Source organism: Aotus nancymaae, unplaced genomic scaffold (genome assembly GCF_030222135.1).
Source record: "Aotus nancymaae isolate 86718 unplaced genomic scaffold, 86718_ANA_hifiasm-v0.15.2.pri h1tg000033l, whole genome shotgun sequence".
NCBI lineage: Eukaryota > Metazoa > Chordata > Mammalia > Primates > Aotidae > Aotus > Aotus nancymaae.
Window position 1 is genome coordinate 61,599,858 of NW_026988447.1, and position 23,059 is coordinate 61,622,916.

The 23,059-nt window shown below is 35.1% G+C and overlaps 1 protein-coding gene and 1 pseudogene across 1 annotated transcript in view; one reads left to right on the forward strand and one right to left on the reverse strand.

Annotated features, from left to right (window-relative positions):
• The window catches only part of TACR3 (tachykinin receptor 3), a 109,188-nt gene extending 98,929 nt beyond the window's left edge, over positions 1 to 10,259 (forward strand). Inside the window, exons 4-5 of the mRNA XM_012436469.3 lie at positions 4,388 to 4,584; positions 6,076 to 10,259. Of these exons, the coding sequence (XP_012291892.2) occupies positions 4,388 to 4,584; positions 6,076 to 6,388 (510 nt within the window). The 3' untranslated portion in view covers positions 6,389 to 10,259. The remainder of the gene's footprint in view (positions 1 to 4,387; positions 4,585 to 6,075) is intronic.
• Positions 10,260 to 19,621: 9,362 nt separating this feature from the next.
• LOC105706259 (ATP-dependent RNA helicase DDX3X-like) lies at positions 19,622 to 21,690 on the reverse strand (annotated as a pseudogene).
• Between the last annotated feature and the right edge of the window lie 1,369 nt (positions 21,691 to 23,059).

Consider the following 23,059-nt stretch of genomic DNA (forward strand, 5'->3'; position numbering starts at 1 on the left):
ATTACTGGCCAAATTTATCTTCTGAGTCATCCTGAACACTTTGCAAAGGTATTACTACGTTCTTATTGTCTCATGTGAGACTGAAATTCTTTTGTCTTTGAAACTGAAGCACCAAAAGCCCAACCTAAATAGCCTATGAAGTAATACTTTTAATGTTGATGCTTTTTATTAATTTTTTAAAACATATTACCCTTGGGTATATTATTTTAGTCTGCTAATTTGTACTTAGAATAACATAGCCTGTAATTTTCACTTAAAGGAAAATAATGTCCATTTGAGAATATTTGTGCAAAGGACAGTTATGAACAAGTGGTAGGGTGTGGTCCATGGGACAATTCTTTGAAACATATGCTCTGAGGAGACTCTAATCAAAACAAGTTTTTTTTTGTTTTTTGTTGCACCAAGCTGACCATTTTTATTCCAAACATTTAGAAAGAATAAATCCTGTACCAAAGAATATGACTCCTAGAGTTTTCTAAATAGTTATCAGCACTTTAATTCATTTCCTAGACTAATTTTTGCTTTTACAACCTAAACCTCAAAGTCATCCATACTACACTAATTTAATGTGTTGGTGATAACAGCTGTAGGCATTTTAGTCTAATCTGTATGGTATACAAAAATCTAAGATCTTTCCCCTTCGATACATGAAGGAAAGTTATCCAAAGTTTATTCTCACTAATATATGACAACACGCAGTTCCATTCTGCCTGTGTAGTCAGATTCTTAACTGCTAATAACAGGCACTAAAACTCTGTAGGAGCTACATTACACGTCCCCACTTTCCTTCTTCATCCTGCTTGTAAGTGTCCAAGCATAATAGGTAACTACACACTTAATAAAATTATTAAGATGAGAGATTTGAACCTTCTCTGCCCCAGATTGTCATCTTGCCTAAAAGTCTCATGAATTTCTGAAAGTTACCAAGTGATTCTTTTATCTCTTTAACAGTTCATAGCCTGTCTGCACTAGTGCCATTGTTCAGCCATGCAATACAGTGATAACTGCTTATAGCATCTGCACATCTATCATTGCTCAAGCTTCGTGCTTCAGAGAGCTCTTTTCTTTGGCATTTTATGAGGAAGGTGATTTCAATTTTGTGATTTCAGTATTTCACAAAGCAAGACCATTTTTTCTACCTAAAAAACTGCTTTTATAGGCACATCAAAACTAGGGTCCAGAGAGTTCACCATCTGAAATAACACTACAAGATTTTGTGAGCAGAGAGTCAAGGTAACAGTATTTTATAGAAATCATACAGAAAATATATTATAGCAGTTATTCTACTTTTAAAAATTTCTGTAGGGCATTTTAAACTTTTCTTAAAAATTTTAAAATGTGTTTATAAATCTTTCACAACAAGTCCTCAAGGCCCTCTGTATGTGAGTTAGAAGTTACCTGAAGTCTCCGTCCCATTTTCCATATGCGCTTTAATTTTTCCATGTTTTTCTGAACTTTCTGCACTTCGACAATTGAAATTTATCTAAAAGGACTCTGATAGCCTTAGTAGGTCTTATGCAATTGTCAGAAAGCAATTTTGTGCATAGGGAGTTTGTAGTCAGTCTGTATAAAATGACTCAAATAAAATTTATGTTAACATTCTCATAGATATTTTTCTTGTTCTTAACATTTGCTTAGAATGAAATGTAATGCTTTCATGTGCCCCATAAAAAATAGTTATATTATTTTTGGACTCATTCTCTTTTTAAATGTGTTTGCCTTGAAAGCAGAAATAGCAGTAAACGCCATGCTCATTTTACATACACATGTTCATTTTAAATGAAAAACAAATGATACTAGGAATTGATGACTGAGTAAAATCTTAGACATTACTTAATTGTCTGTATCTTTCAGTCTCTTTTGTTTTATAGTCACTTTCAATTGTTCATTTAAGAAATTTCTGAGTACCCTTTATATATGAAGTCCAGTCTAGGTGCCTGAAATATACAAAGGAACAAAACAAACAGAAAATGCTTGCTCTTTTATATTCCAGCAACAGGAGACACAAAATAAAGAATAAACATAACGAACTTTACATAAAGAGCCAGCTAAGAGGTTCTGGGAGTGCTGGAAGGGCAGATTGCGATTTTAAATCAGTTGGTCAGAATAGTACTCAAAGAAAAAAATGACAATTGTGCAACAGCTTGAAAGAGGTGAGGTACTTAGACCCTGGGAATCATGGTTAGAAGAGTGTTCTAGGTAGAGGAAGGAGCCATGGAGAATAATCTATGGCTGGAGCTTAACTATCCTGTTCCAGAAATAGTAGAATGTTTATTAATTCAACAATGAAACCATCAACAGACCCATTTCATTTAGTCTAATATCCTCTGAGCCTACAGTTAGTAGGCATGTACTGAGTCACTCTAATCTACAATAAACAAGTACATTCTCATAAATATTATTGTAAATTTTATCTGCACATGTTCACACTCCTCACTTTCAATGCATGCATTTTTATTAAAATTGTACTTTTTTTTCATTATATTGTAAACTTCAGGGGAAGGAATTGGTTCTCAATCACTATTTTTCTCAATGTTATATTCTAAACTCAAAAGATATTCAATAGATGTTTTTATCTATAAATAGAGGGTAAAAAAGACTTAAGAGTCTGAGTTTTAAAGAAATAGTTTTCTTAGTTACATGAATCAGAGTGGTCAAATATTTTGGTTTTTGCCTCAGTTTGCTCATGTGCAACTGAAAGACAATTAATTAATTGTTAAATATGTAAAATGTTGCATAGATGTAAATTAAATTATGTCACTTGTTTTTCACAAATATATGAATTATGAATAGGAAATCTGAGAAATAAAATGCAGAAATACAAAAGCAGTTCTTCAGAAGAAAGCAATGCAATTTGAAGAACACTGGAAAAATCAAAAGATGTTATATGGTATGGCCAGTGATGACATTCTGTGAGCTGTTGACCTGGATTTTCAACTCTGATGGCCAATTTCCACCTGCTCAATGCTGGTCACCTGAATGGTACAGTGATTTGGCCCTTAGGGAAGAGCTGCCTTCCACGTTGATCCATTTCATGCTTTGTCTATTTATAAAATCACGTCTCTCCTGACTAACCCTTGCCAACTTTCATCTGAATCTCTAATTTGCAGTCAAATGACAAGTTCATTTCATAAATACTGTATTTTTCTAGTTCTGAGGTGCCTCATAGGCCATTTACATCAGAGCTTTCTCTGATTTGTTTTATTCTGACTGCAGGTAAGCTTCAAAATTATTTTGCTTAAAGTATCTTCTTTTTTAATTTTTACTATTCCCAAAAATCCAAAAGAGCCATGAACATACTTAGCAGATAGATTGTTTCTGAGAAGTATCAAATGAGATACTCAGAGAATATCATTTTTAATACAAAGCTAAGCTGCTCAATGTTTAATATCTTTGATTCTACCTTTCTTATAAACACAGACAGTGGAACAGATTTTATTTCATTTAGAGACACACAAAACATCCTCCATTCAATCTCCTGTTACAAATTGTACATTGCTATTTCTTATTCATCCATTCTGTATATATGTATCCCCAGCTATATACCAGGGACTGTGATAGATGCTGGGAGTAAAAAAGATAAGACATTAGGAATTTTAGGCCTAGTGGAAGAGAAATAAAAGCTGACATCCTACTTTGATTAGACCTGTCCAGGATATTATCATTCAGAAGTATAAAATCAAAGGAAATGGTCTATGCTTACAAAAGTCATAAAAGCTAATGCACAAAACAGTTACATAAACCAATAACCTACTTGCAAATCTGAAGTTGGTATTTTCCTCACATTAATGTGAATATTTACATATAATCACTATTTGGGGAAACCTTCCCCAATATCAGATAATAAGAGAAACCAAATTAATATTCATAAGGTTGCCTAGCGAGCAGGGCATTAAAGGAATCTGAATAGTCTTAAACTATAGTCAGGCTAAGAAAAGAGTACTGATGAACAAGCTCAGCCCTAGCGGCTTAGTAAACCTCCATAGTGACTTAACAGTCAGTTTCCTGGTCATTATGTCTCCGCTACTGTACAATGCAGGCTACACAGCCACATCCCAGCTCCTACCTCTCTCTGCTCCAGGCACTCTAGGTTTTTGTAAACACTTATTTTCTTCAGGCCAATCAAAATATATTTGTCTCTGTTTGAGTTAGCACTACCCATTCACTTAGACAGGTAAAAATGAATAGTGACAGAGCATATTTTCTTGAGATTTATCTTTGGCAACTGTCCCTATATTGCTTCACCATTTTTTAATAATTTACTATTCCCTAGGCATGATGTGTATTTAACTATATTGGCAGAAAAGCATGTTTTGCAATAAGCTATTGTAACTATTACATTTAATGAGTATTATATTTGTCAAAAATGACCTTTTTTTCTTTAAAGGTTGTCAAAATGATGATTATTGTCGTCATGACATTTGCCATCTGCTGGCTGCCCTATCATATTTACTTCATTCTCACTGCAATCTATCAACAACTAAATAGATGGAAATACATCCAGCAGGTCTACCTGGCTAGCTTTTGGCTGGCAATGAGCTCAACCATGTACAATCCCATCATCTACTGCTGTCTGAATAAAAGGTAAAAAAAAACAAAATTATGAAATGCAAGTTGATTGTCACTCCTGCCTTCACTGGAAACATATAATGTTCCAGTTTCTTGGTGCAAATTCAAAATGCAGAAGGAAGAGAAAATTTAAGAATTCACTGAGAGAGGCACAAGGCTTTATCTTTTAAGACCCCCTCCACACACTTTATAAAGCAACCCACCTTAAAAATTACATGCCCCAAACAATGTTTTTGGGGTTCTAAGTGGATTTTTCTATGGGTCAACTTCTTTTTCCAAAACCTCAGAATTTTGCCTACCAAAGAAAAAGAAGTGCCCTCATGATTGAAGGAGAATTGAAAATATGCTCAAATCCTCAAAGAAATTAAGATACTTCCTAGAAATTCTTGAATAATTTCTAGAAGATGGAGAGATGATGGCATATGTGAGTGAACTTTATTTAAAAGGATATGTTGTAAATATATAAACTTCAAGTAGAAGGTTTCATAAAAACAAAAGGAACTCCAATCTTCCTTCCTGCGTTGTGAAGTGAGGTGAGAAAGATAGCATGCAGCCTCTATGGAGATGGCTTGTGAAGAAGCCACAGTGGTCAAGGGAAAGATGTTTATAAAGTTAAAAAATTAAAAGTGAGAATATTTATAGTCAAATGTAAGACTGGAAAAAAAAGGATAAAATCTTCTTTCCAGATAAAAACACCTTGGTTGTATGGTCAGCACATGTAGGGGTAGGGTTAAATTTCATAGGGCTGGTAAGTCCTATACTAAGCCAATATGTTTTGTTTACAAGCAGAAATGGGACTTTATGTAAGTAACTGAATGAATTAAATCCTTAGCTCTCTTCTCAGTTGGGGCTCTAACACACTGTGCCTTAAGTTTGATAAATACTTAATTAACTCTTGCTTTTTGTTTTTCACTAATTGCATAAGCTATATGCCAATTCCCACCACCCCACAAGGAGAACATCCAGTTTTAATCAACTTCATTTAATGATTTACAAAGATAAGGATTTTGCACTTTCATACATGATTAGATAAAACCATCAAGAGTAGCAATTAATTCTAACATTAAATGAGAGTTTATAAATGTGTAATCATTTCTGAAAGAAGCTATTTTGAAATATATCATTTTTAAGTGCCTTAACTGGCCAACCTAATTCAATTATATTTATGTAAATATATAAAATTATGTTAGAAAAGTATGCAATTTCCTTAACATCTGGATTACCTGATGCTATGCGTTTGCTATTGATGACTTCTCACTGACGGGAATGAAATGCTTTTCATTGCTGGGAATCAATGCTTCTCATTAATGGGAAATTAAGATTCAATTCAAACAAGAACTAAAAACTAACAACAATACTGTGCCAAAAATTCTAAGAGTTTGGCTAAAAAACAAAACTCAAAAACTGAGTTGTTATAACTGCCTTACGTAGAACTTTCTGTGGCAGCTGAAACACGTATCTGCTTGAAAAAATAACTTTTTCTTTCTGTGGCCTGCTTTTCCTCAGATTTCGAGCTGGCTTCAAGAGAGCATTTCGCTGGTGTCCTTTCATTGAAGTTTCCAGCTATGATGAGCTAGAGCTCAAGACCACCAGGTTTCATCCAACCCGGCAAAGCAGTATGTACACTGTCACCAGGATGGAGTCCATGACAGTGGTGTTTGACCCCAGCAATGCAGGCAACACTAAGTCCAGTCAGAAGAAAAGAGCAACGCCAAGAGACCCAAGCTTCAATGGCTGCTCCCACAGGAATTCCAAATCTGCCTCCACCACTTCAAGTTTCATAAGCTCACCCTATACCTCTGTGGATGAATATTCTTAATTCCATTTCCTGAGGTGAAAGATGAGGCCATCATCATGCCAGCCTAGGACCCCATTCTCCTATTTATTAGTCCTGTCCCATATACTCTCTAGAAACAGAAGGCAATTTTTAGGCAGCTATGGTCAAACTGAGAAAGGTAAGATATAAAGGTAACAAAGACACTAAGAAAATGTTAGTTTCCACACCAAATAAAATGGGTTTTAAATTTACTATTTAAAAACTCTAAATTATTATATGCAACAAACAAAAATATGTCTGAAAAATACTTGTGAACTCTCCAGTCTATCTCATTTACAAATTGCAATATACATTTGTGACATTAAAATGACATATAGCTTTTCCAAGAGATTAAAGATTCTTTAAAATGTAATATTGTAAATTAAGGAAAACAAAATCTATATAAAATGGACTTTTTGCCTAGAGAAATAAAGTGGGAGGAAAAAAGGTAAATGACTCATTTTCCCACTACAGTAATGGAAAATTAACCTCAAGAAGTAGGAATTGAAAATCTTTGCTCAAGAAAACTCATTTTGTAGAATGTAAAAGTTTAAGGATTTGAAGATTTCTTCCGTGGCATTAAACTGAAAAGAAAGTCTAATTAAATCATTAGGCAAATGTACATGTCATTCTCTTGATAATTTTTTCTGAGAAAGTAAATTATAAAAATTACATACTTTCGACCATTACATATTTTTAAATGCCAAGCTAAAAAGTAGTCAAAGTTAGGACCTTAAAAAATATAAAGGGCCGGGCGCGGTGGCTCACGCCTGTAATCCCAGCACTTTGGGAGGCCGAGGCGGGTGGATCACGAGGTCAAGAGATCGAGACCATCCTGGCCAACATGGCAAAACCCCGTTTCTACTAAAAATACAAAAATTAGCTGGGCATGGTGGCACGCGCCTGTGGTCCCAGCTACTTGGGAGGCTGAGGCGGAAGAATCGCTTGAACCCAGGAGGCGGAGGTTGCAGTGAGTCGAGATCGTGCCATTGCACTCCAGCCTGGTGACAGAGCAAGACACAGTCTTTATCATACACTGGGTCTCAGAAAAAAATGTATTTATATATATATTCCAATAAATAGAGTAAGAATCCTATATGTGTTCTCCTCCTCTCCCCTCACTGAAAATAGAATAAGGACTGGAAGAATGTAACAGAAAATATCTTCAAAGGCAACTCATTAGGGAAAAAACAGTTGTAAGTGTGACAAAAGAAAACGTGGTGGAAAAATGCTAATATATGGTACCTATGACTAAACCAGGCAAGGTGTAGAAAGGTGAGTTACCTCTTAGAAAACAAATCTGCACAATAGTTTGGATACATGTTAACTAATACCAGCTGAGCAAGAGGGTGAGTCTAACATTTATCCTTCCACAGAGAGACCTTTTCTTTCATTTGCTTAGATTATTCAGAAGTCTTACCAGAAAGAAATAAGATAATAGTCCTTAAAAGTATCAATTTTACTACAAGAAGATATATACTAGCACATTTCTGAGACCCATAACATAACAAGAAATACTTTTAAGTGTAAAAAGTATCTTCCAGACCTTAGTGCTTATAGATCGTCTTTCTTTGAATTAGGGATACTGTCAATCCTGCTCAAGAAAGCAGAAACTTTTTGAGAATATGAATGTGTAGTACAGACTTCTCCTTTAAAATACTCAGTTTGATTTTTAAAGATATTTGTGTAAAATAATTCTCTCTAACACTTTATTGTTGTGCCTCCACCAATATTAAAACAAAATATGTTTGAAAAACAGAATAAAAGCAAATATTCAATGACAAATCATGGTCTATTTCTCAAACCTCTTCCCTATTTAGAAGGCAAAACGAGAAATATCCAATTGCTATAAAGTGTTTAAAGTCTAAACAAGCTAACGATATGTGTTCCAGACGAATTTCCTCTGACGATAACAATGCACAAATAGTATCCATTCAATCATCTTATGAATGCAACAACTTCAAATAATTAAAATCAAATACTGAAATAATAAGGAGTCATTACAGCATTGCCATGTGCTCAATAAAGTCTGTGAAGCTTGTGTGCATGTTTTAAATAAGCAAATTCATCATTATATAATATATAATTGTTTGAATATAATGTTTTTGAATGTTCATTGTTAAAACATATGAATGTTTATCATACAATGTAAAAGTGTCAAGAAAAAAGCCTAATGTGTAAAAACAGTTATCATTTTTTCAAATTTATGAATGATGTGATATTAGCATTAATTAATGTTTTAGTCATATGGGACTGTATTGAGCTGTAAAATATGTTTAGCCCTCAAATTTAATGTCATCAGCCACTACCAAAGTATTATACATTTGAAAAATATAACTCCTGGCCTTCACATATTAGAGAAATTTAGTAGAATTTTCTAAGGCATTTATTTCTAAGGAAAAATACTGTCCTTGTCAATTGTTTTGTTGGTTTGGTTTGGCTTCTGTAAATATATTTATTGTTGTGTTGCTTACCGAGCACCTCCCTTCTAGTGTCAAAGAAATACTCAAGGTTCAGACGGTATTTTTTCAATGCTTTTCAGGAAAAACTGGCATCATTCACTCACTACTCATGGCTCTTAAACTGAGACCTATAGGCAGGATTTTTTAAGTTCAAAAATTTTAACAACAATAATAAAACAAGAGTGAAATATGAGAGAGAAGATTTTCACCCCTTTGTCTGCATTTTGACAGTAAGAATTATACAATAATGCACAGGATCAAATTCAGTGGGATTCATTTTAAATAGACATGCCAGTGTTTTCATACTTGCTAAGGTTTGAAATAATTTGCCTTCAAAATTAACTCTACCCTTTGTTTATAAAGTTCAGTGTGAATCTTTCCATTGTTTGAAGGCAAACCCTGGCTCAGACTTCTAGGCAGATGGTTAAAACAGCCCAGGATTTTTAGATTTAGAGCAGCATCAGAAAAATTCAAAATTCATTTAAAGAAATAGGATAGAATCAAAAAGGCTTACATATTTTAAGAATTCTCTTTTAAAAAAAAAAACACGTTAAATTAAAAATAAACATTGCTTACTATTTTGCATCTAGACAAAGTACAAGACATTGAAATTACCTGTATGCGAAAATATTAAAGTGGACATAATTGTTACAGAATCCACCCTCATACTTTGTTATATTTTAACAAGTTCAGTATACTGCTGCATTATTCCATCTTCTAACTTCATCATGGTGACATTTCTGACCCAGCAGCTGAATTCATGTCCTTTTCCAGATACTGCCAATGTCTAAGAAACAGAGAACTGAGCAAATTCAAAGTGACCCCAACCCTTACAAAGCACATAAAGAATACCAAGAAGCTTGGTATCAAACCTATGAAATATAAAATAAATGTGAAAAATAAATGCTGACCAGCTCAACATTTGAATTTAGTTTTTGCTGATGCAAAATTTCCTCTGGAAATTTCTGATTAGTACCTGATAAACTATTTCATCAAATAGAAAAGCAGGAGAATTAGTAAAATTTATCACACTTCTAACAGTAACAATTTCCTACTTATCATAGATAATGTGTCAAACGTTAAGGAAATCCAGCATAACAGGGACCACGTAGAACAGTAAGGTTGGAATAAGTTCTCTTAGGTCCAAGAAGGGATAGAGAATAAAGTTCAATAGGGCTGTACAAGTTCATTAGTTTTGTGTTTTAATATATACACATAGGTAAAAAATCTGTGTAGATAAGAAGTAAATGTATATGAAGTTTGTAGCTAGTGAATAAAGCATTTTCAAGTTGTAGTAATTATACTGAATATGATTAATATATTTACATTCTTTGCATATGGGGTAATGTGTGACAGATTTAATTTCTATTTTTTCTTTAAAAACATTAAAAGTAATATTAAAAGTAAAAGAAGTCTTACTATTTTCCTATTGAGTAGCAAAATATATGTTACGAAGCATCCTCTCTTTTTTAAACACACCCAACCATTCCTCAAAACCTACATGTGCTTTCTTGCTTATTTTTTCTCATAGAAATGTCTAATTTTCCTAAGAAATAAACATTTATGGGGACAAAATACTTAAAAAATTAAATAAGAAATTCTGCTTAGAGAGCTGGTGAATTGGAAGGGAGGGCCAAAAGTGCATGTAGCTAAGTAATGAAGCATAGAATTTTAGAGTTAATTGATATCAATTAAAACTAGATTGTCATAAATTTAAGATGTTAAAGTATTTCCATGCAACTGCAAATAAAATATCTTTTAAAAATAATACAAAAAAGGAAATGAAAGGGCACACAAAATCGTGTAACTACAAAAAATAAATTGAATACAAAAGGAGTCAATAATAGAGGAAATTAGAAACAAAAATGGCCTAAAGCAGCAGAAAACAATTGCAAAATGACTGAAATAAGCCCTTCTTGTCAGTAACTGCTTTAAATGTAAACAGATTAAAACGATCCAACCAAAAGGCAAAAACTGGCATAGTGAATAGAAAAAAAGTGATCCAGCTACACATTTTCTATAAGAAATTCACTTTAGATCTAGAGCTACAAATAGGATGAAATATATTTCAGGTAATACAGTAACTAAACAAGAACTGAGTTAGCTATATTACCAGACAAAATGGACCTCAAGTGAAAAACTATTTCAAGGGACAAAGAAGAATATTACATATCTCTAAAAGGCTCAACTTATCAAGAAGATATAATAATTGTAAATGTATGAGCACCTAACAAAAGAGCTCCAAGATGTATGAAACATATTGACAGAAATAAAGAGAGAAACAGTTCTACGGTAATATAATACTTGAAGACTCCAATGCCCTCCCCTTTCAATAATGGACAGAACATCTAGAGAGACAGTCAATAAGAAAATAGAGAACATACACAGTACTACGAACTAGTCATAACATACACATACAGAAACCGTGGAAAGAGAAACCACAAATAAGGGGGGACTACTGTACATCAGTTTCTTTTCTGGTTCCCCATCTTGTGGATAGCAGATCATGAGACTCTTCAGCCATTATAATTATATGAGCAATTAGGGAATTGGAAATCAAAACCACAATGAAATATCACTTCACATCTACTGGGATAGCTATAATCAAAAAGACAGACAATAACATACTGTGGCAAGAATGTTGAGAAACTGAAAGCATTGAATGTGGATACACTGAAATTGAATTGAGTATAAAATGGTGCTGCCACCATGGCAAACACTTCATCAGTTTCTCAATATGTAAACACAGAGTTGCCATAGGACCTTGGGTGTTCTGATCCTAGGTATCTACCCAAGAGAAATGAAAGCACAAATTCTCACACAGCTTATACACAGATGTTCATAGCAACAATATTCATAACAGCAAAAAATGTGAAAGCAATCTAACTACCTATCAACTGATGAATGGATAAATAAATCACGGAATTTCAAGAAGACAAAATATTATTTGGCAATCCATAATAAGAAATTATATGCTGATTCGTACTATGACATAGACGATTTTCAAAACCATTATGCTAAGTGAAAGAAGTCAGCCACAAAAGATGATATACTGTATAATTTCAATTCTATGAAATAAACAGAGTAGGTCAATCTAAAGAGAAGGAAATTAGCTTTGTAGTTGCCTGATTGCCTAGTGCTCAAGGGGAGAGGAAGGAGTGCAAAAGGGTAATAACTGCGAAGAGGCATGCAATTTCTTGTTGGGATAATGAGAACGTTCTAAAATTAGATTATTGGGTTGGCTGCACAACTCTGTAAATATTCTAAAAACTACTGAATATTTAAACATGCGTAAATTATATATCAATAAACCCATTTTTCAAAAAAAAAGATTTAAAAAAATAGGTTTATTGAGTAAAAGTCTAATTGAGGGTATCAATGACCTATGTCTTTTAAAGGAATCCTAAGGAAAAAAATTAGCAAATCGGGAAGCAAAACAGTTGAACAGAACGAGACCTTAAAAATAACTTACAAAATGGTAAAAGAATCAGTTTCTGTCTTTGTAAATGGAACTGGAATTTTTTTATTAATGTTTCCTTTATTTATGAACATAACTCTGAAACCATACATGAAAATTTCCTTCAGAAAATTCCGGTTCATAAGTAGAATTTACCCCAGACTTAGAAACATGTTAAAATAGGATTCCAATCACAAAATAAAAAATAATCCACTGATTCAGTGTTTTTAGTTGTGAGCAGTATAAACTAACTCAAATAATCTTAGTGGAAATAAATTTTATTTTACTTTTGTGTTTGTTTATTTAGACAGGGCTTACTCTGTGGCCCAGGCTTAAGTATAGTGATGTGATCATAGCTCACTGCAACTTCAAACCCTTGGGCTTGAGTGATCCTCCCACCTCAGCCTCCCAAATAGCTGGGACAACAATCATACACCACCACACCTGCCTATTTTTTTTAATTTTTGTAGAGACAGGGTCTTGTTATGTTTCCCAGGCTAGTCTTGAACTCCTAGCTTCAAGTGATCCTCCTGCCTCAGCCTCCGAGAGTTCTAAGATTACAGGCACGATACTATATGAGGGAACTTGCAAACTTTGAGAGCTAGTAAAACAAGTGTGGGGCCCGGAAGTCACTGGCAATACACAAATCACACCTCAGAACCATTAAGTAGCTACACTGACACCAGAACTGCTGGGCACAGTCACTGCCACTCACAAAATGTTTATCACTAAAATCATGTGCCTGATGCTGCTGCTGAAACTCTTGCTTCTTCTCCCTCTGGATATTGGATATTCCTGCTACTGTCTCTCCATCTCAACGGGAATACATTCTCCTGTGTGTCTTCTGCTTTGCCTCAGGAATTCTCATTCCAAACCCCAGAGGGTGCATATCAAATTGGTACAACCTAAGTTAATGTACTTGTACTTAGCTCTAGGACCAACTGAAAATAAGCCTTGGGTTTTCTGCCTGTAAAATGGGAGGCTAGATCTACTTCATAAGATGGAAATTCCCTAAACACTCACGCTGAGTATTCAACAAGAATGGCAAGTGTCTGTTATAGACACCTTGAGAAAATAGAATACACGTAAATGTTATGTAGATGTCTTTGGTTAGTAAAATTAACAGTTTACAATTTTCCTTTTATTTTTCTGTGTTAGCCACATTTTCCTTAATAAGCAGGTACCACACAAGTAATAAAAATTTTAAAAAGCATTATTCTGAGAAAAAAAGTGAGCATTCTAATTTAATTGAATTCACAGAAATGTCTTTATTTTTTTCCAAAGTTATTGTCACTTTGAGTTGCAGGCATTAAAAATAATTGCTACACGTTTTGAAGTTTAGAATAAGTGCCTATTGATAGGTAGATCATATAACAATTAGGGAAATTAACATAACTACTATCTAGATATAATGTCGCACTCACAAAGGTTTTATATGAATTAAAAAGGAAATCCAATAACCGACAAGTCACATAGGCAATGATCAACAGCCCAGTCTTTCCCTAATGAACTTCAGCCTCCACTTTGTCTGAGTTTTCAGGACAAAGTGAAGCCCTCTTTTGATTACCTATATCTTTTATTTTTATTGATTTGTTCTTCTCAGTTTGCAGCAAGATGCCTACAGTTTATTCTGAAATGTATTGGAGAGGTTATAGAATAGGATACTACTGCATGAATGCAAAGTCATCAGAATATTGTTATATGTTCTAAATCATAACATATAACAATATTCTGATGACTTTGCATTCATGCAGTAGTGTTCTATTCTATACTAGAAATATCCTCTCTGTACTAGAAATATCTACTGTTGAGTTCCCTCTTCCTCCTATTTTCAAATAGCCTGAGAGTGCATGTATGTGGGCAATCCTAAGTGGCCCGAGAGGACAAGTGTATTTTAACGAATTCATCTCTGAGCACGTGTTTAAACACTAAGATGTGGAAAGCACTTAAACGTTTAAAGCTTCAGTTTTGTGCTCTTAAAAGGCAGTGATCCCTGAACACAGTCCTTTATTTAGCAGAGGACCATGAATTCTTGGATATGCAAGTATAGTGAATGGAGAGAGCTGGCAGGATGCATGACTGAATTCATTGATTTCAACATATGCAGTCATGGTAACAGCAAATTCTGAGCACCCAAGAAGTCACTGAGAACCTGAACTAGGAAAGGAGAAATGAAGTGGAACAGTCCAGTGGTGGTTCAGTGGGGATGCTGGATCAGTGAAGAGTAATATGTGGGCTTTAGGCAAGAAAAACTAACTAAAAATGTTGGGTGCTAGTGGCAGAACTGAGGCATCTCAAAGAAAATTTTGCATACTTAAAAGTTGTTTACATATTCAAAGAATGGGTGCTAGAATGCAAATCTTAACTAATATGGCTCAATATTAAAGAATAAAAGGATTTGACTAAAATTAAACTGTCTCTGCCTATACAATAAAGACAAAGGAAAAGACAAAGAGTGTAAATTCCATAGCCAACACTTTAACCTTTTAATCCAAAGCCAGGCCAGAATAACATTGTTTCTTTACTTAAGAACAGTCATCCAGGCTAATGTGATCCAAAAACTTGTGATACTTTTGAGTTACTACTACATAGTTATTCCATCTCACCTTACCTCATTGCTTGTGTTGCATCTCATCCATGCCATCTTATCCATCCCATGCCACCCCTTGCCGAGTGAATGTTCTGCTTTTACCCTACCTTTACAGTATCCCAGGGTTGGTCTGCAATATTAATGGTAGGAACAGCAGAGAGATAGTTGTCTGCAAGCTCATTTAAACCTTTAAGAGGAACATGAGGGACAAATAATTTCTTAGTCCTCTGCAATTTAAAGATCAAGGTGATAGAAGAGAAAACACAAGTCTGTGAGGAAAATACTGAAGTTGACAGCTTAAGTACCTCAATAAAAAATAATTTGAAAAATTAATTGTGCCATCTATCTAAAGACAAAAACTACAGTGGCAATTCAAAGTCACCAAAAAATGAAAGTTAATTTTAAGAAATTGACTTTTAAATGCAAACCCATTTTTTAATAGTTATAGTAATAATCAATTAAATGTATGATGTTAAAAATTTAATACCTTAAATGGTTTATTTTTTACACTAAGCTCCAAAATAAGATTTTTGCTTATAAGGATGTGGCTCTGCTACAAACTCTGAGTCAATGAACTGAACTCTTTCTCCCTTGTGGTTTTGGTACTGTCAAAATCCAACACTCAATGTGTTTTCTTGCATCAAGGCATGAGACAAAAAAAAAAAAAAAAAAAGGCTTAGAAAACGTACACCTAATTCCTAAGTGCATTGCACTGACAATAACTGACATATGATACCATCTAACTGCAAGGGATCCAGAGAAATGTAGACCCTGAGTGGGCAGCTACTTCCCGGGAAAACTTAGCAGAGCGCGCGTGTGTGTGTGTGTGTGTGTGTGTGTGTGTGTGTGTGTTGGGAGGAGGGCAGCATAACTGGTAAAAATCTAGCCTTCTTCTGCAGAGTACCTACCTGGCTACCAAATACCTATGAGCACCATTAATGCCCAACACAGAACATGCCCTGACACACCCAATTGTTGACATTCCCAAATAGCTCCCAGTTACTTCATCCTATTAGCTGGTATGTGGTCTTCTTCATCTGACCTTAATGGGGCTACTCATAGTTCTGTAATCCATGATCTAAAATGCCAAGGCATCTCTCCTGCCCTGCATCTAATATACAATGGTGGAGAAAGGATAATATAAACATAATTACAGACTCAAATTCAGAAAAGAGAACAATGGAAAGCACACAGCCGACAGTGGTTGATAGCAATGACAAAATTCTAGAGGATAGGTATTGCGTGCACTTCCTCTCCTGGAAGCGTGCATTTCAATATCTGATTTTAAATGGCTGCTATATCTGTAAACACATGCATTGCAAAGATATATGTAGATGAAAAAATGTTTATCATTAGCTTCCCTTACTGATAATGGATATTTAAACATAAAATAAGTGGAAATGTTCCTTACATGGATATAAGCACAAAAATGATGTCAGACCATAATTATTTTTCACTGACTATGCAAAATGTTTTCTTGATTTTCTGGTCTGTAATGTTCATAATCCACCATTCAATCACTTATACTTAAATGTGGAAAGGCTTTCTATTATCTTAGGTGTATGAATATTTTAACACTCCTTATATAAAATGGAAGAATGAAACCTTTTAAAGTAGAATATTTAAATATTTTAGAAAAATCTGTGCTCAGGTTTTGTAAATGTGCACACAAGAAATAATTTAGAGAAAGTTTCCTTCTTTTTCCGTGAATTGTGGAAACCTTCTTTTAGACTTAAAGCCCCAAATTCATAGTGAAATAAAATCAAGCAACTACTTTGAAAGTTATTTTGGCCCTGAGTATGACAACTAAAGCATACACGCTAGCTGTTCTCAGGCTGAAGACCTGTCATCCCATCTTAAGTTCAAAAAGATAGCTGCTTCCTCTCAATGGCTTAACATTCCTTAGATTTCACCTCCTGATTTCTCTCAGGAATTGAACAAACTTCCACAAACACAAATCAGCCATTTCTCTTCTATGCAGTTCCATCTACCTTGCATTATAGCAACGTACCTCACATGATAATCTTGTAAACTATGGTTGTTAAGGACAGCCCCTCATAGATAAGAGTGAAAGCAACTAAAAATATCTAAACACTACGTAATTGCATTGTTCATACTCTTAAATATTACATGAAGTTGCATTGCTAAGAATGGGGTTGAGATCATTGCCATATTTCAATCTATCATTATGATCATCCTCAGAGAATGTAAGTGTTATAGAATACAAAGTCCACAGAACATTCACAATGGCCCATAATATTATACCAAGAACAAAAGAGTTTCCAGGTAGTCTTAGAGACTGTTCAATTTATGCATCTTATTTTACCTATTTTTTGTTCATCTTTATTTTAATAAAACTAGAATATGTATAACACATGCATTGCTAGCATGTGAACTAATACACTTAGCAATAACTAAAGCTACAGTGACGAGGTGCAATCTTTACAATGAGCAAGTTTAAAACCTTACATGATTTTTGAAACCTTTTTTATTAACTGAAAATATTACTTACTGATAAAACTTGCTCGAATGTCACTTAATGTACAAGTCACTGATTATGCCAGTGCCACAAAGATAACCATGTTTGAGGATTGCAATGTGCCAGACACTCACTGAATAAAAACACACAAAATTAAATAAAAACTCACACAACAAACATCTGAGAATCTGGACACTTCGTATCAGTGCTTTGAAGTGTCTCATTAATATCTTAAGACAAGTGTATCGAACCCTTGGCATGATTTAATTTCAAGTCTCCAATTTTGTTCTAACTAACATCAGAAAGTTATAGCTATACTGCCAATGCTGGGTCTGCTCAATTTGACTTAAGAGTTTAATATGACAACTGAAAGCTCAGACTACCATGCAATATATAATTTCACGAATTTTCTAATTATTTTACAAACTGCTCATACACCCATGGTGACATTCAACATTCAAGTGCCAGTGTGCTGATACAGTCTTTTAATCAAGTTTCTTCAAACTTTCAAAGAATCGCCTTTAGGCTTACAAAAATAAATATTTGTCAAAAGGTGCAATAAATATTACATAAAACTAGCAGCAAAAAGTATCTAGAAATCTGTTGTGTGCAAATAGTTTTCTTCCCAATGGTCCCAAATAAATTTTAGAAATCTAGTCCCATCCCTTTCCTAGACAAGCTGCATTCAACAATCTTCAAGAGACAAAATAAGATTGGAAGTTTAAAGACATGCACACAAAACATATGTGTGTGTGTGTGTGTGTGTGTGTGTGTGTATAAAAGAATTACTTTGTACAAATTATGGGCAAAATGTACAAAAGCCAAAATCTGGACTAACTGAAATAACACCATAATAAATGACCTTCAATACTGTCAAGTCTGCCTACTTAATAGAAGTTTTAGAACAAGAGACAACACACTTGAAAATCTATTGAACTTAAGGAAATTTTTGCCATCTTCCTATTTCACCATAAAAAGATTGAGCACTTTAATCACCATATTTCGGCCACAAAATTAGCACAAAATTCAAAGTGGCAGAGGCATTTCAGTGGTATTCATTGCTCATCTTTGGTCAGATTTAACATCAACAAGACTATAAATTTAATGGAAACCTATGTAACTAAAACTGTGCTGTAGAGCAGAATTGACACCTTGTATAGTTATGTACACATTTCCAACCTGTGTGATCTAAAATATTTCAGTGTGTTACTATTCTGCAGCCACTTTTACAAAGTATATAGCAAGCCAGTTTAGCATCTCAACACAGCTTAAATAGAGTCACGTGAATCAGCATTTAAAATAACGCCTGCTGCATAATTTTTCCTGTTCATACTCTCTTAACCAAAAATCATCAACACTAGCATGTGTTAATAGACCAAATACCATCCAGGGCCCTAACGAGGGCTGGTCATTGCTGTGATCAGCCATTCTACCATTTCAATTTCATTTATGGCAGGCATTTAAAAAGGCTAAGTAGATCAATTCTCCTAAAAACCGATTTCAAGTTACCAGACATTTAAGCATTCCCTGTAACAGTATGGCCACATTTGGCTAGCTCCTAATTAATAATCTGCCTAAACACTGAAAGGGGAATTGCCATATTTACTTACATTAACTTTGAAAACACTGCTTCGAATGTACGCATGTATTCATACATCACCTCATCATGACTGGAATGGCTTGTTCAAAGACTGTGAGGTTATAAAACCCTATCCAGGATAGAGTGAGCAAATCAGAACCTTAACTTAACAGTTTGTCATACTGTAAATGAATTCCATTAATATGCTTTGTAACATTTGTTGTTTTTCCCCAGTTTTCAAGTATCAAAAAACCCTAGTGCAGACTACCACATAAGTTTGTGCTTAAATATTTATGGATGAATCGATGGTTCCTGTTAAGTTGCATTACACCTACATGCCAAGGTTTGATTTTAGCCCGAGTTCAGTAATTTTGTCAAAACAATTGATATATGGAGCATTATTGAGCCAACAGAACATCAAAATAAAATGTTGTCTAAAGCTAACAGTAACAAACGAATGATCCTCAGTCTCAGAATTATCAATTCAGTCTGGGAGGGAGACAGGAGGGAGGGGAGTTAATCCAAACAACAGCAGTGAAGTCTTCAAACCATTTTCTGAACAGGGCTCTTGATTGTTCTTTTCATTTCTTCTTGCAGAACCTTGAGCTCCCTTAGAAAAAAAAAATTAGTGGAGAATCACAGCGGGTACTGTCCTGCAAGGTCTTGAATCTACAGAATGTATTGTCTGGCTAAGTTACATGTGGTTTCCATATCAGCTTGTTTGGCAGGGTGGCCTACTGCAAAGCAGTTACCCCACCAGTCAATCCCTTGGGAGTTACAATTTCCTCCGTATCCATCAGTGTTGTAGAAGCCTCCATACCATCAGCGTAGGTAATAGCCACCTACACCAAACCCTCTCCTGCTGCCATGGCCACCTCCACCTCTGCGTCTGCTGCTTGTGCGGCTGCTGCTGAGGCTGGAACTGCTAGCACTGCTCTCTGTCAGTAGTCTCTAGCACCAAATCCTCCACTAAATCTGCTACTTGTAGAACATCCACTACTGCTACTTTTGTGGTTGTGTTCATAAGCCATGTTTTCTAACCAAGATGGCACTTGTTGTTTAGCTTCAACAACAAGATCCAACAAATCCTTAGTGATATTTATGTTCCTCTCATTTAAAAATGAGGTGGTCAGACCAAGGTTTCCTACACTTCCTGTATGGCCAACGCCATATACATATTCTTCAGTATCACCTGGAAAGTCAAAATTGATAACATGTTTCACCTTTGAAATGTCCAGTCCTCTTGCTGCTACTGCTGTAGCCACTAGAATTGGGCTTTTTTCTGAGGGTAACTGATGAAGGGCCTCTTCCCTATCCCTCTAATGGTCTTCATAGATACTGGTACATGGCATCCTTCATGGTATAAGAAATCCTGCAGAGAATAAGAACCCTTTTTGGTCTCCACAAACACTGAGGTTAGTGCATCCTTGCCTAGGATCTAGTGGATGTCTTAGGAGGTCAAGCATAAATGATTGTTTGTCTGATTCTTCTACCCAAACTACTTTGTTTGTGATATTCTCAGAGGTAGAGCCAACTCTTCCTTAGGGCCAAGAAGACATCAATATATTCATCCAAGAAATCACAAGCAAGCATCTGTAGTTCCTTAGGAAAAGTAGCACTAAACATCATAGTGGGGTGGACACCCTTTGGAGGCATAGTATCTTGTTCAACTATTCTATGTATCTGAGGCTCAAATCCCATTCCAATATCTGATCAGCTTCTTCTAACACCAAGTATTTGCAAAAGTTTAGTCCAATCTTTCCTCTTTCCATCATATCAACTAGATATCCTGGAGTGGCTACTAACGAGTGGCATCCACGTTCTAAGTCTCAAATCTGCTAATCAGTATCAGCACCACCATAAATCAGGCAAGGAGGAATTCCAGATCAGTATGAAAATTTTCTTGCTTCCTCATTGATCTGTACTGCCAATTCTCTTCTTGGTGCTAATCCCAAGAAGACTGGATATTGTTTGCTGCACCCATACCTTCAATTTTCCTTCATGGCCCTCAAAGCCTCCTTTGGACCATCTGAATAAATCTGACTCAAGATGGGTGAGAGAAATGATGCAGTTTTCCAGGCCCTGTTTCTGCACAAGCCATCAAGTCTCTTGTCTCTTTTATAGTAGGAAGAGCATGCTTTTGCACTGCAGTTGGGTGAGTATAACGAGTAACCTCTGTTTCCCATGATAATTTCTCCCATCTCAACATCACGGAAACTTTCAATATATAGAGGACAGTTGCTGCCTATTGCCTCAACTAGAATGTCATAGTATTTCTCAAAATTAATCCCAGTGTGGCATCCAGAAAAGAGTTCCTGTTCCAAGCGTTCACTTGGTGGGAGTGGTTTTGACCAATCAGCTTCATCTCATCACACCAGAAACTGTTTCCACCGCGTTCAAATTTGCCAAAGCCACTCAGTCGCCACGGCTACCAATGCCATCATAATCACTCCATCCACGATTATCAGATCTTCCCCTTGATCCACTTCCATGATCACTGAAGAAGCTAGACTTCACTCTTGAATCACTAGGAGATCCAAAACTACTGCATGCCTCCTTATCTTCACTGGGACTCCACCCTAAACTGTCTTTAGTAGCTGCTCTGTTCCTTAAATGAAGAGGGATATAGCACCCTTTGCTGGCTGTACTTCTCCCACTCTGATTATCTGAAAGGTCAGGTCTAGCCCAGCAAACTGCTGGTCCAGCCCAAGCACATTTTCCATTGCCACATGACTCATCCCTGAAGAGTACCTAGGAGTCTTCCCCTACTGCGTGAATATGTTTGTTTAACTGTGAAGGCCCTCTCACAGGAGAACTGTGCCTCTATTTTATCCACCTTTAAAAGAAAATATGTGTAAGAAGGCAAAAAAACTATGTTCAATTTAATAACAGGTGTTAAAAGTTAACATTTATTTTGTCAAACAATTTATTATCTTTAATCAGCCTCACACCTAATATTACCAATTTAAGCATTTAGTCAATATTTTGAAAGTCATACATGGCTTATTAAACACAATTTAATGAATTAGGGTATTATCCAAATCTTATAAACAAAGAAACTAGAACAGAAATTTTAAGCATCTTGCCCTAAGTGCAATTTGCTACTCATGAAACTAAGCTTTGAATCCAGGCAGTTTGACTCTAGATCCTACCCATGGCTTTCTCTAGTAGTTTCTGAGATCCGGCCACATGAACTTGAAGCAAATGCTACATTTATCCATCTCTGACTGTCATAATAATCCTGGGAAACAAACAATTGTTTCATGTTCTGATGTTTTAATCTTCAAAGCGTAGATATTATGCATTTCATCTGGTAGTTCTGAAGTAGATGAACTACTACCTCTAAGTGTTTTAAAGCACAAATTGTTTTCAGAGAAGAGGATGATCAGATGAATGCTTAGACATTGTATGAAGCCCGGTTACCATGATGAATTAACCCCCGTTCTAGTTCTTATTCTAAGCCTTAGGGTATCCCAGTATTGATTCCAAATGAGGATAGTTAAGAAATATTAACAAAGTACTCAAGAAACTGGAGAAAATATCAGATTACTGACTAACTAGTATATTGTCTTTCTATATGGAAAGGCAAATTTGATGAACATATAAAAGAATAAGAGTTATTATATAGTCACTTTATTTTATTGAGTTTTTTATATATTGTTCCTTGGATGAAAATTCTAATCTATGCCTGAAAGACTGTTGATTGATATTACATCTGTCCTTGATGAATCCATCTTGTTGAACCATCAAAATGCAAATTAACTCCTAATTACATTTGTGAACAAATAATTTCACTACAATTTAATAAATTATCCAAGAATATACATATATAAGGTGCCATGGAAGCAGGTTGGGGAGAGGACCTCTGACTATCTCAAAGAATTGGGAGGAAAGAAGAGATGAACAAGGAATCATTTTCACAAAGAGATGCTTGAGCTGAATCCTAAAGAATAAATACAAATTCTCTGAAGAGAAGAAAAAAGGCAAGCACAGAGAATAGAGTATGCAGGGGCAAGGAAGCCTAAGTAATACAAAAGCTTTTTCCCACTAACTGCTAAATTACTTTCGAAGTTAAGAAAGCAAATGATATATCATTAGGCACCAATA